The following is a 13,542-nucleotide window of genomic DNA, read 5'->3' as shown; positions in this document are numbered from 1 at the left end:
GTCCTGATTCCTCTTGAGTCTGCTCCATTCAGTTCCAAGTCCCCAGCAATCCAGTGAAAATTCTCTTGTCACAGCCTCCAGGGACGCCTCACTGCCCAAGCCAGCGTGAACTGGTCTCTGCTCTCAACTCACCCAACCTGACTTTTAACACAGTTGCTCCTCTCCCTCTTGAAATCTGTTCTCAGTTGGCTTCCACTTCTTTTGCTTTTATTTTCTTCCTTCCTCACTCATACTTGGTCCTTTTTCCTAGTCCTCCCTTGTCTTCCTCATCTCTAGTGACCTCTAAACCTTGAAGTTCCTCAGGGTTCAGGTCTTGAGCCTCTTCTTTGCTCTGTCTGTACTCACAGCTGCTTCCAGATACATCACTGTAAGTACCATCTGCATCCTTGACAGTTCCCACATTCACGTTTGTAACTCTGACCTCTCCCTTGAACTCCATTTTCCTACATGCAACTTCCTGTTCAGCATCTCCACTTCATTATCAACCATGCATTTTTAAAATAAATTTATTGAAATATATCACTCATACATAAACAATAAGTGTATAATAATTGTGAACTTACAAAACAAACATATATAACATCATAAAGGACTCTCATAAGTCACCCTACCACCAATAACTTGCATTGTTGTTAAACCTTTATAACTAATGATTAAAGAGCATTGTCAAAATATTACTACTAACCAAAGTATTTTCCCCCAACCCAACCCTATTATTATTATATTTATATCATTTATATATGAACATACATAAACAATTAACTGTATAGTAAAAGTTGTGAACTTACTAAGCAAACGTGCATAACATCATACATGGGTCCCATACGTCAACCCTCCACCAACACCTTGCATTGTCCTGAGACGTTTGTTAAAAATTATGAAAGAATATTGTCAAAATCTTACTACTAATCATATTCCTTATCTTACATTTGATGTGTTTTTCCCCCCAACATACCCTATTATTATTTTTTAAACATATTTTTTATGGCAGAAGTTGTAAACTTATAAAACAATCATGCACATGTGCAGAATTCCAAAACAACACCCCTCCTTCAACATGACACACAATGATGGAACATTTGCTACAGGTAAGATAATATCATCTGATTGTTACCATGTCCATAATGTACATTAGGCTCACATTTTCCATAGTGCCTAATTATCAACACGGTACATCTTTCACATAGATGCAAGAATATTATATTATTAGTGCTAATCACAGTCCATCGGTCACTCCAGCTGTATTTTTCCCATGCTTCTCCACATTCCCAAAACCCTGCAGTAGTGATGTACATTTGTTTTAGCTCACAAAGGACACTCTTGTATCTGTACCATCACCCACAATTCTCATCCACTTCTTGGTTTGCTGTGCTATTCAGTTCCTAAATTATTCTCTAACATTCTGTCAATTGGCATTTACATACCTAGACTACCATTTTCAGTCACATCCCCATTTATAAACTAGCTGTTACTCACTATGTGTGACCATCCACTCTGTACTTTTCCACACGTTTACAGTAAAGCTAGTTAAAACTTCTACGTACATTAAACATCAGTTGTCCATCTCATTCCCCCTTTAACTCCTTTAAGAATCCACCACCTACCACCAGGTCTTGAAGATATTTTCCTATAATTTCTTCTAGAAGTTTTATGGTTCTTCTTTTCATTTTCGGTTTTTGATCCATTTTGAGTTAATTTGGATAAGGTGTGAGACAGAGGTCCTCTTTCCTTCTTTCGGCTATGGATATCCAATTCTTTTAGCACCATTTGTTGAATGAACTGTTCTGCTGAGCCTTGTGGGTTTGACAGGATAGTCAAAATTACTTGACCGTACATGTGAGGGTCTGTTTCTGAACCATCAATTGGGTTCCGTTGGTCTGTGTGTCTGTCTTTGTGCCAGTACTATGCTGTTTTTACCACTATAGCTAGGTAATATGATTTAAAGTCTGGAGATGAGGATTCTCTTTTCCTTTTTAGGATGTTTCTGGCTATAGGGACCACTTATCCTTCCAAATAAATTTGATGATTATGTTTTCAATTTTTTTAAAATGGTGGTATCATTTGTTATCGGGATTGCATTGAATCTGTATATCAATTTGAGTAGAATTGACATCTTAATGATATTTAGTCTTCCAATCCATGACCATGGAATGTTCTTCTAGTTATTTAGGGCTTTTTAAATTTCTTTTAACATTGAGTTGCAGTTTTCTGAATATAAGTGCTTTACATTGTTGGTTAAGTTTATTCCTGACTACTTGAGTTTTATCTGTCATATTTTATTTTTACCACTCTTTTGACACTTTTAGTTACTTTTATTGATACAATCTTCATTTCTAGACTCTCTTCACTCCAATCTTTTCTTTTCAGGCTCCAGCACACCCTTTAGTATTTCCTGAAAATCTGGTCTCTTGCTTAGAAATTCTCTCAGTGTCTGTTTATCTGTCAATATTCTAATTTCACCCTCATTTTTGAAAGACAGTCTTGCTGGATATAAGATTCCTGCCTGGAAGATTTTCTCTTGTAGTGTCTTAAATATATCAGACCACTGTCTTCTTGCCTCCATGGTTTCTGGTGAGAAATCAGCACTTAATCTTATTCAGTATCCCTTGCATTATTGCTTTTCTCTTGCTGTTCTCAGAATTCTCTACTTGTCTTTGGCATTTGACATTCTGATGAGTATGTGTCTCAGAGTTGGTCAGTTCAGATTTTTTTGGATGGGAGTACATTGTGCTTCTTGGACAAGGATATCTATGTCCTTCAATAAGGTTGGGAAATTTTCTACCATTATTTCATCAAATATTCCTTCTGTCCCTTTTCCCTTCTCTTCTCCTTCTGGGACACCTATGACACATATGTTTATATACCTTTTGCTATCATTTATTTCCCCGAGACCTTGTTCAATTGTTTCCATTCTTTTCTTCATCTGTTCTTTTGTATGTTCACTTTCAGAGGCCATTTCTTTAAGCTCACCTTTTCTTTGCCTTCTCAAATCTGCTATTATAAGATTCCAATGGTTTTTTTTTTAGTTCATTTATTGCACCTTTCATTCCCATTAATATCTGCTATTTTTCTAAGTATGCTTTCACATTCTTCTTTGTGTTCATCCAGTGTCTTCTTGATATCCTTAATCTCTGTAGCCATCTCATTGAATTTATTGAGGAGATTTGTTTGAGCATCTATGATTAGTTTTCTCAGTTCCTTCATGTCATCTGGAGGCTTATCTTGTTCCTTGAACTGAGCCATAACTTCCTGTTTCTTGGTGTGGATTGTAATTTTTTGTTGGTGTCTTGGCATCTGGCTTATTAGAGTATTTATTCTGGTGCAGTTTTTCTCTTTAGTTCAGGGCTTCCTGTCCTTTCTCCCTTGCTGGTTGTGCAGTAGCAGCCAAGGTTGTAATTGGTGTTATAAGCTATGGAAGCTCAAGCTGCCCTCATTGCTCTAGGGACCAATGAAGCTTCTCTCAACTTTCTCCTTTGTCAGGGGTAGGGACAGAGTCACAGCTGTGTGGAATAATCCAAGTCGTGCAGACCTAGACTCTAGTTGCCCAGAGAGACCGATGAAGCTTCATGCCCTTTCTCCCCTGCCTGGGTTGGGGATGGAGCTGCAGGTGTGGGCAGCAATCTATGCAGTGCGGGTCCTGGATGACTGCAGTTGCCCTGGTAGACTTCGGATTATTCAGTCTGTGCTAGCCAAAGGTACCTGCAGTTACCTGGATAGGCTGGTGCAGGGCCCACCAGCCTCCTCCCTGCCAGAAGTAAGGCTGAAGCCTAATCTAGGACTACAGGCCAATCTGGGTGAAAGAAACTGGTTCCTACTGTCACTGTGATTTTTGGTCAGTCCAGCTTCCCCTCAGGCCAGGGGCAGAGTCAAAATGGCAGCCACCGGCCCCTTTCTAACTTGGACAGATTCACATCCCAGCTCTTCCCAGGATTATATCTTAGCCATCCAAGTGTACCAATCAGTAGCCAACATCGGCAGCCAACCATCTCCTCCTCCCCTGTTTTTGGGAAATGGAGCTTCCAATTCTAGTCATAGAATAGCTCCCAGGGCAGCTTGCACTGCCAGAGTAGGATCATCACTGAGCTTGGTAATTTCCTGGAGAGGCTGGCACCGGTCCCTGCAGCTTCCTCCCTGCTGGAGGTGGCACTGGGGCCTAGGCCAGTGCTGCAGTCTAGCCTGGATGGAAAGAAGCTGGTCCCCACCAGCATGGTGATTTTCAGTCTGCCCCACTTCCCCTTGTTTCAGGTGCGGAGTTAAGATGGCAGCTTCTGGCCTCTTTCTGACTTGGATGGCTCAAACTTTAGCTGTGCTCAGGATTATACTGTGGCCTGCTGAATTTACTCATCAGTTGCTGAGTTTTGGTGCCCAACCATCTCCTCCTCCCCCATTTTTGGGAAGTGGAGCTTTCAGTTACAGCCGCAGAATAGCTCCTGAGGCGGCTTGTGCCTCCAGTGGAGGATGGGCACTGGCCTCCGAGGAGTAGAGCACTCTATTTACATGTCTTCTCTGCAGATGGACAATCTCCTCCTTCCATTCCTTCAAGGATATTGCAGGATGCTTTTCTGGCCTCCTGGAGCCCCCAAACAAGGTGCTTCAGCTGGCTCCAGAGAGCTCCAGCGTGTTTGCTAATTGCCCTGTAGCAGGAGCTGACTTTAGGAGTGCCTTACTCCCCACCATCTTGCTGGTTCTTCTTAAATTTAATATTTCCCAAACTGAACTCCTGATTCCATATTCTAACCCCCTGTCCCTCCCCTCCCAATCTGCTTCTGTCCTTTCTTCCGTTCTCAGGTAAGGCAATTCCATTTCCATTCAGCAAATCGCTCAAGCCAAAAATCTTGAATTCATCCTTGATTTCTGCCCCTTGTTTTCCTCTCCTACCCTGCATTCCATCTATATATATATCTATCGGACCTTCAAAATATATCTGTAGCCCAATCACTTCTCACCACCTCCATTGCTAAAACCCAGCATCGTCTCGTGTCTAGATTCCTGCCAAAGCAATATAACTCTGCTCCATGCTTATAGCTGTACCCTCCTCATGTCCATTCTCCATACTGCAGCCAATCTTTGAACATAAAACAAATCATGACACTTCCCACCCACAATCTCAATGTCTTTCCATCTCACTTGCAGTTAGTGCTGAAGAATTGGTCGCCACTTATTAGGCCCTACATCATCTGAGGGCCTCCCACCCTCTCCCTTCCTCACTCCTCCAGCCTCCCACTTCAAGGAGTTCCCTTTCTGCCAGAAACATTCTTCCGCCAGATATCCTCAAGCCTTGTCCCCTTACCTCTTTCCTCCCCGTACATCCCAATGAGACCAGCCACTTTCCTACAACTCTCCTGAGCCTGCTTGAGTCTTATCCACAGCACCTGATGGCCTCTCTCATATGATATCATGATGTGTCTATGGCCTTCCTCTCCTTTCCAGATGGATAGCAAGTTGAGAAATTGTTTTGTTCCATTTGTCTGCCACATGCCTAGAACATATCTGGCATGAGAAAGGCCCCCAGAATAGTTGCTGAATAAATGACTGAATGAATGAATGAACAAATGAAGAATTAACAAAAGAGCAGGAACTATGACCTGGAGTTCTGTCCATAGAATGTTTATCTATAATACGCTGTGAACTTCCCTCAGCGCTAGCACATATTTATCTTGTTTTTATGATGTTCCTTCTCCCCTGTAGCTTAGTAGCTAACTTTCTTCATCTTATTAAAATAGCCTGTTGCATTGCTTTCTTTTGCCTGTTTGCTTTTTTGTCTTGAATTTCTTTGAAAGCATGTTCAAAAGTTAACCATTCACAAATGTTTTAGAAGATTACAAATATAGCTCGTCTTGTGGCATTTATTTCCTAGTGTGAAGATGATTTGGCCGAGAAGAGGAGGAGCAATGAGGTGTTACGCGGGGCCATCAAGACCTACGAAGAGGTGGCCAGCCTGCCCGATGTCCCCGCAGACTTGGTGAAGCTGAGTTTGAAGCGACGGTCAGAAAGACAACAATTTCTAGGTGAGATAGGATAAGAGTTGGTGGTGGGGAATGGTATGCTTTTATCTTGAAGGTTATGAAGGGGAGGAAACCTGAGTTTTATAACCAATTTCAAGGAATTTCTCCAACTGTGTGTTGGATGGTCATCTCTAAAATGGAAATACACATCCTAACCTTAAAGTTGACGACGATGTAGGTAATATTTTCATCCCCCATTTTACACATGAGGCCAGTAGGATGCTGAGAGGTTGGCTTATTTACCTAAGGAAATGATAGCTACTGGTTCATCCCACCATGTGAAATTTTTTTCTCACTTTATTTTAATAATGGTGTATTGTGATTTGGTGGTTGTTTTTGTTTTTGTTTTTTAACTTTATTTTGAAATAATTGTAGAGTCATGGGGAGTTGCATAGATAGTCCATGGTAGTGTTTTTTGGTTAGGTTTTGTTTTGAGGAAGAAGTGGGGACTGAACCTGGGAAGCAGGTGCTCAACCACTGAGCCACACCTACTCCCCATCTTTCCTCACTTTATTTATTTCTTTAAAAATATTTATTTATTTAATCCCCCCCTCCCAATTGTCTGTTCTCTGTGTCTATTTTCTGCGTCTTGTTTCTTTGTCCGCTTCTGTTGTCGTCAGTGGCACGGGAAGTGTGGGTGGGGCCATTCCTGGGTAGGCTGTACTTTCTTTCGCGCTGGGCGACTCTCCTTACAGGACACACTCCTTGTGCGTGGGACTCCCCTATGCAGGGGACACCCTTGCGTGGCACGGCATCAGCGCACATCAGCACTGTGCATGGGCTAGCTCCACACGCGTCAAGGAGGCCCGGGGCCGGGGTTTGAACCGTGGACCTCCCATGTGGTAGATGGACGCCCTAACCACTGGGCCAAGTCCATTTCCCCTCTTTCCTCACTTTAAAATTATCATCATCTGTTGGATGGAGGCTGAAATGGTAAGTGGAAGAATGTTGATAAAGGAATGTTAGGAGTTCTAAGCATTCTGGAAATACTTTTTGAAAGGTTTGATGCTCTACCAAGAAATATGCTGGGAAAAATTGTTAATGGCAAAATAAAGTTTCAGAGGCTCTGAAAAGCAAGAAGCATCCTCTCTAATGGATCCAGGTTTCCAGATTCAAAGCCAAGTAAGACTAAAGGTAACCTGGCTTTGTTTTAAGCTGGCGTGTGATTCCCTCCCACCTGACGCATCATCAGTAAACCAGGGGGAAAGCATTTATGCCACGTGTAATTGCTAAGGCTCAGCCAGCTGGAAAGTTACGTGGGTGCTTTGTCAACGTCACTCGGAGAGGGCCTGCTGAGTGTTTCTCGGGTCCAGCTGGCACTTGTCTTATACTCTCCGAGAGATGGAGTTCAGGTAGTTGTGTCATCTTCAGATCACCCAAAAACTGTGACAGAAGCAGAACTCAAGGGACGATGAGAAACTAGAAGAAACGGTGAGTTAGACTTACGTTCAGTACAGGCCAGTCCAGGGGAACAGTGTAGCAACACAGGGCAGAGGAAGCAGGGCCGGGACTCGAGGGACCGAGTGGCGGGCACATGCCTTGAGCACAAGATCCACAGGAGTGAGTCTTCCTTTTGCCGCAGGCGCCTGGATGGCTAGCCTGGGCACTGCTTCTGCGTCTATCTTTAAAGCGTTGACGTTTTGCATGTCATGAATTTGGGGCATAAATTTTTATTTTTTAAAAGAATGCGTTACAGTATTATTTTTCATTACTGAATTTCTGGTGCCCCCTTAAATTTTGCAGTGAGGTGAGTGCCTCATTCCCTTCCCTCCCTTCACTCCCCTCACCCTGGCCCTGAACCTGGGGAAAAGACCACCTACCAAATAAAAGTCACCCTCTTCCTCTGGGATCCTTCAATATTTGAACATAGTCCTTTCCCCTCAGTGAGTCAAAATCAAGTTGGCTAGAGCAGGCTAGGAGGGAATGGTGTGCAGAGGATTTCAGTGAAAGTGACGAGGTAGGTAAAGCTCACTCCCAATAGAACAGGAATTCATAATGTGCAGTACAAGGGACAGAGCGAGGTGGCAGTGGGAGGGATTTTCCCCTGAGCCTTTAGTTGTGATTAATAGGGGAAGTTTAGAAGCAGAAGAAAAGTACAAGCCTAAGGTGAGCAGGCAGGGGAAGGAAGGACCCTGAAAAGTAGACTTAGTTTGGTTGGTGAGGAAATGAATGGCTGAACAAAAGCATCCCTGAGTTCTGAATGTAATTTTCATTGGAATGCTAGTGGCCGGTGGAGGGAAGCAGGTTGTGGGATAAACCGGCGATGTTTAATGCCAGCTGGTCTCTGTTAGTGGCGCACACCACTGCATTAGCTGATTCATTGTCCTCCCACACTCTTGGCTAATACCCAGCTTGTGGACAAGGGAGCCCCTTAGGTCATTCTTTATTCATGTGTACTAGTCTTGATTTGCACATTTCCCCTTATACCATGTGCCTCTCCAACCGCGACAAGCAGTAATGACAATTGGCCTGGAAATTTTAAATTTCCATCAGACAGCAAAAAATGAATTGAACCTGGGCGTTTTCATGATACACGTAGTGCATCGTATCCTATCATCCACCAGAGGGTCCCATAATACTGGGTGATGTCTCTTCTGCTCACTGAGTAGGTCATTTCCTGGAGATTCTCTTCATTGGAAACAGCGTCAGCAATTAAACACTGTCCTGGGTACCTCGGTGCCTCTTCAAATTTGATATTGGTTCAGACCCTGAAGTCTGTTAGACTTTTTCATTGTTCTCCATTCATAATTTAAACATGAATAATAGTAAATCAAAAATAGCTTAGTAGAACATTATTTTAATAAAAATTTGGTATCCAAAATTTCTTAAGCAGGAAATATGTAAATGTTGGTTAATTTAGTACATGAGGATGTCTTTAAAATGTTTTTACTTAATTTTCTATTTGGCATCTCCGTGTAGTAGAAAATGATAGCACTGCAATTGTGTAATTAAATCTTAATAGATACTTAACCATAATTATATAAAGTAAAGCTGGGATTCCATGTTAAGTAATCTGATGATTTGCATTCTCATTACAAAGGTGTACATAATCTGTTTTTCTTTTTTTGTTGTTGTTATTCCTCCACAACAAATCAGGTCAATTGAGAGGTTCCCTGCATACCTTACAGAGATTAGTTCAGCTGTTTCCCAGTGATACTTCCTTAAAGAATGACCTTGGTGTGGGGTACCTCTTGATAGGTGATAACGATAATGCCAAGAAGATCTACGAAGAGGTAAACCACAACTTTCTATTAACTAAGTCAAATGCTTTTGAACATTATTACCTAATGTTATTTCTAAATAAAATTTCACATGCCCAGTCTCTCACTTTATTTTCAGTTAAGTACCAAGTATTATTATAGTTGAGGTAGTCTACATTTTGTTTTCATATATCTTTTTTAATTTTTATTTTTATTATCTTTTTTTTTAAAGATACATGGATCACACAAAATGTTACATTAAAAAATATAAAAGGTTCCCGTATGCTCCACTCTCCACACCCCCGATGCCTCCCAACTTCTTTCATTAGTGTGATACATTCATTGCATGTGATGAGTACATTTTGGAGCATTGCTACACAGCATGGTTTATATCATACTGGTTTTTTTTTCCTCCTCAATCAGAACAGATTTTACATTTTAGTTGGCACTTGTTACCAAAACTTTCAACTTGTAATTGTGATATTTTTGAAACTTCATATATTATCAGTTTTGAAAGGAATGTCTGAAAGTGTTCTTTATGACAGGAGGAGGAGCTGAAGTTTTCAATGAACTGGAAAGAAAAACATCATCTTTTTCTTTTTTTCTTTTTTCACTAAAAGTTCCGTCTAGATAGAGACACAAAACGAGAATTCTTGGGTGTGTGGGGTAAATTCCTTGCCCCTTTGAATGGCATTCGTTGACTTTCTAATCATCTAGTAAGGATGCCTTTCAAAGGATTTCTACCTTAAAATGGATGTTTTAATAGATAACTTCTAAGGCACAAGTAACTATACAATCTAGAACACTGTGACTTCCTCAGGCAATGGGGGAATTTAATTGGTACAGAATAAACAGTGTAACTGTAAACTTTGAGGCCAGAGAATGGTAGCATCCCTATAAAAGAAAAATGAACACATTTACTTGTTATTCTTTAATTTAGGCCTGGAAGTCAAAGGTTTCACACTGGTACAGTTTACATTAAAAGACTAGCACCACTCAGTAACAGCCAGCAATTCCATCTGTGTTTAAAATGCTGTCGCGTCTGGCAATGGTACCCTCTGTCCACTCTCAAAGTGGCGATTTCTTTTGGTGATTGCTGTGGGTGCTCGATTGCAAATCACTGGGTTTTGGAGCAGCTGTCTTTTTAGCCTTTCTCATAATTTTTTTATTTTCTGAGAGCTAAGGAATAAGGCCTTGGCTGTTTGCAGCATCTCTAGTATCTACCCAGAGTGGATTGGCCCTACAGCACTGAAAATACATACCATCCGTACATACCACATAAGTGTCTGTTCCAGGTCATAAAAGAATTCCATCTGGGGCTTTATATTCACTAATAGCCAAACCGTAACCTTGACATTCCTTTCTTGCAAAGTTTGGTTAAGGGAAGCATCGTGCATTTCAGGGTTGGACGATTTTTAAAAGCCACCAAACTGTACCAGACCTGTCCATGGCCCTTCCCTCATTATTCTGCCACTGTCAGAGGCAGAATCTTCGACATCTACAGATAGAATTGTCGAATTCTTTCCTTCCCTCCCCCTTCCCTCTTTCCTTCTACAAACACAAGTATTAACTGAATGCCAAGCACATTTGACCTAATTAAGGGAAGGATCCAAAATCATCCTATTTTCTCTATCCCAGTATGGTTTGTCATTCCTCCCCTTTGCACAATCTTCCTTGAGTATATAGTATATCCATCATTTTTACCTGATACTAAATCTCACATGTGTGAAACATTGTTAATGTTTATCTCAAACTAAAGTTTACCTGCAATCCTTTATAACTTTGAAATCATAATCTCATCTGCACAAGCATAAGACTGCATAAAGTCTAAAATATTGCCAAATTATTCAAGTAAGTGGTGTTGTTTTTTAAAAGATGCATCAGTAGGCTGAAAATAGGTATATTAGTCAGCCAAAGGGTTAGTGATGCAAAATACCAGAATTGTGTTGCCTTTTATAAAGGGTATTTATTTGGGGTAGAAGCTTACGGATACCAGACCATAAAGTGTAAGTTACTTCCCTCACCAAAATCTGTTGTCACGTGTTAGAGCCAGATGGCTGCTCTAGAAGGGTTCAGGTTTTCTCTTCCTCTTGAGGCTCTGTGGTCCCAGCTTCTTCCAATATCACCTGTAGGCTGGGATAAGTCTCATCTCTCTCCTAGGGCTCATTTCTCTCTGGGTTCATCTGCTCTGCTCTCTCCACAAGGCCAGCTGTAGACAATCAGGCAAATGGCGTGTCTCTCTTCCCAGGGCCTCTACCATGTCTAATGGAGCCTTCTGTCTTTCCTCAAGTATCTGTTTCTCTGTGTATTTACTTCCCGAGGCTCCAGCATTAAAGCTTCAAACTCTGTTCTCAGCCATGTCTTTTCTCTGTGAGTCCCTGCCCACCAAGGGGCACATCCTACTGATGTGGCTCAATCAAAGCCTTAATCATTATTTAATCAAGTAAAAATGAAACCTCTGAATCCAATATAATCTAAATGCCCAGAGGAACAGACCAGTTTACACACATAATACATTGCTAGAATTCATATAACAGACTGCCACGATAGGCATGGGGTTTGCCCTTTTTTCCTCCTCTCACAAATTCATGAACACTTAGAGCTCATGATGAGCTCTAAGGTTTTCTCTCCTTAACCAAGCTTTTCCTTGATGTGTCTATCTCAGAGATCTTAGGATTTTTTTTCACTGCTTATAATCAAAAAACTTTTTCAACAAACTAATATTATAATTTTAAGTTTTTCTTCATATTGACTTTTATTTTTTAGGCACATTTTAAAAAATCATTGACAGTCCCCTTTTTGCATTTTGTTGCTTGTGGATTCAGCAAGGAGACTGACTTAGAATGGTTTGAAGCAGATTGCATGTATCTGGAGCTTTCCAGGGCGCCTCTGGTGCTCCCCCAGTTACCCAGGACACCCGTGGGTGAAAAGCCGAGCCCCACTCGTGACTCCTTGCTCTTCCCCCATCCCCCCTTCACATACATCCTTTCACTTCATCAGCCCACGTTTAACACCCACGCACCAGCTCAGGAGATGGTAGTTAATGAAACAAATACAGAATGTGCCTTAATGGTGTTTACAATCTGGAACCAAATGACTAATTTCTGCTAAATTTACCTTCTGAGTGTGTTTTCAATCTCCTCCCTTTTAATCCCAGGCAGTCATCAGCTTTTGCCTAAACTAAGACAAATTTCTCCTGCCCAATCTTGCTCTTCTCTAGCATCTGTCAGCCCTAAATCACAAATCTGGCCATCTCATCCTCTGCGTAAACTCTCCATTGGTTTCCCATTGCCTTCAGCAGTGGTCTTCAAACATTTTTGATAGCATACCCTACCAGTGAAAAATGCTCCAGGAAATACCTGAGATATGCAAGTTAATACATTTATGTATTATGTATAAGTACCAATATAATATACACATTATAAAAGTTAGACACTCCCCAAAAAAGTTTTTAAATGAAGTGAAATGAAACATTGAAATTACTTTTAAATTTTGTTTACCTGCCCCAAAGTACCTTCACTCTCAAAAAAAGTTAATATTTTAATAAGATTAATGTGGAATGTCATTTATGAGTATGTGTGTGTGTTTTTTAATCCTAGTAATGTGTCACTGGGGATAGATATGTCCACGCTACCATTTTTTTTTGTCATTATATGTCTTGTGTTTGCGTGTATATACAGAGATAGAGAGAGGAAGAGTGAGGACTGTCTGTGCAATATTATTAGGATTATTCTCAAGCAGTGCTTTCACATCATTTTCAGAGGGTTAGATAACATAATTTGCTCATCCTCTTAAGCAGCTGCATGTAGGCTATAATACATATTGTTCATGAAAGTAAAGAAACCAGCAAGGGGGGCAGTGCTGTCCAATGCTCCAGGTTCTTGCTCCTCTCACCTCCCTTGGGACAGTGTGATTGCCAAGTTGAACATATCACTGCCTGGCATGCAGATGAGAGGAGAGCCCCGGAAGCTCTCGCCATATTAAATATAATTTAAAATTTAGGAGATGAATACAAGTAGAAATCTTTGAATTTCTTTCTACTCCCCAGTGGATTATCTTACACACGATGCCAAACAGGATCTGTGTGATTTGGCTCCTGCCCGCGTCTTTACTTTCATCTCCCATTTTCTTTTACTTTTTACTTTTGCAACACTCCCTTCTGCTGTTCCAGACCCACTATGCCTTTTGACTCATTTTCTCCTATGCCTAGAATGCTTCCTCCTCCAGGGTCTCCATCTTCCCTTTCATTAGTGAACTCCTATTCATCCCTAAACACCTTTCAGACTTTGTCCTTGCCCACCCAACAGTGAGATGGGTGTCCCTGCTCTGTATGCCAT

The 13,542-nt window shown here is 41.2% G+C and overlaps 1 protein-coding gene across 10 annotated transcripts in view; it reads left to right on the top strand.

Moving 5' to 3' along the window:
• Positions 1–13,542, top strand: part of ASPH (aspartate beta-hydroxylase) — a 219,514-nt gene that overhangs the window by 151,143 nt on the left and 54,829 nt on the right. For all 10 annotated transcript variants that reach the window (XM_071207828.1, XM_071207827.1, XM_058275567.2 and 7 more), the window contains 2 exons: positions 5,858–6,008; positions 9,102–9,238. In XM_071207828.1, coding sequence (XP_071063929.1) covers positions 5,858–6,008; positions 9,102–9,238 — 288 coding nt within the window. The remainder of the gene's footprint in view (positions 1–5,857; positions 6,009–9,101; positions 9,239–13,542) is intronic.

The sequence above is a fragment of the Dasypus novemcinctus genome, chromosome 14 (assembly GCF_030445035.2).
Source record: "Dasypus novemcinctus isolate mDasNov1 chromosome 14, mDasNov1.1.hap2, whole genome shotgun sequence".
In the NCBI taxonomy this organism is placed as follows: domain Eukaryota; kingdom Metazoa; phylum Chordata; class Mammalia; order Cingulata; family Dasypodidae; genus Dasypus; species Dasypus novemcinctus.
The sequence above is the reverse complement of the archived record's forward strand: the minus strand, read 5'-3'. Positions and strand labels throughout refer to the sequence as shown.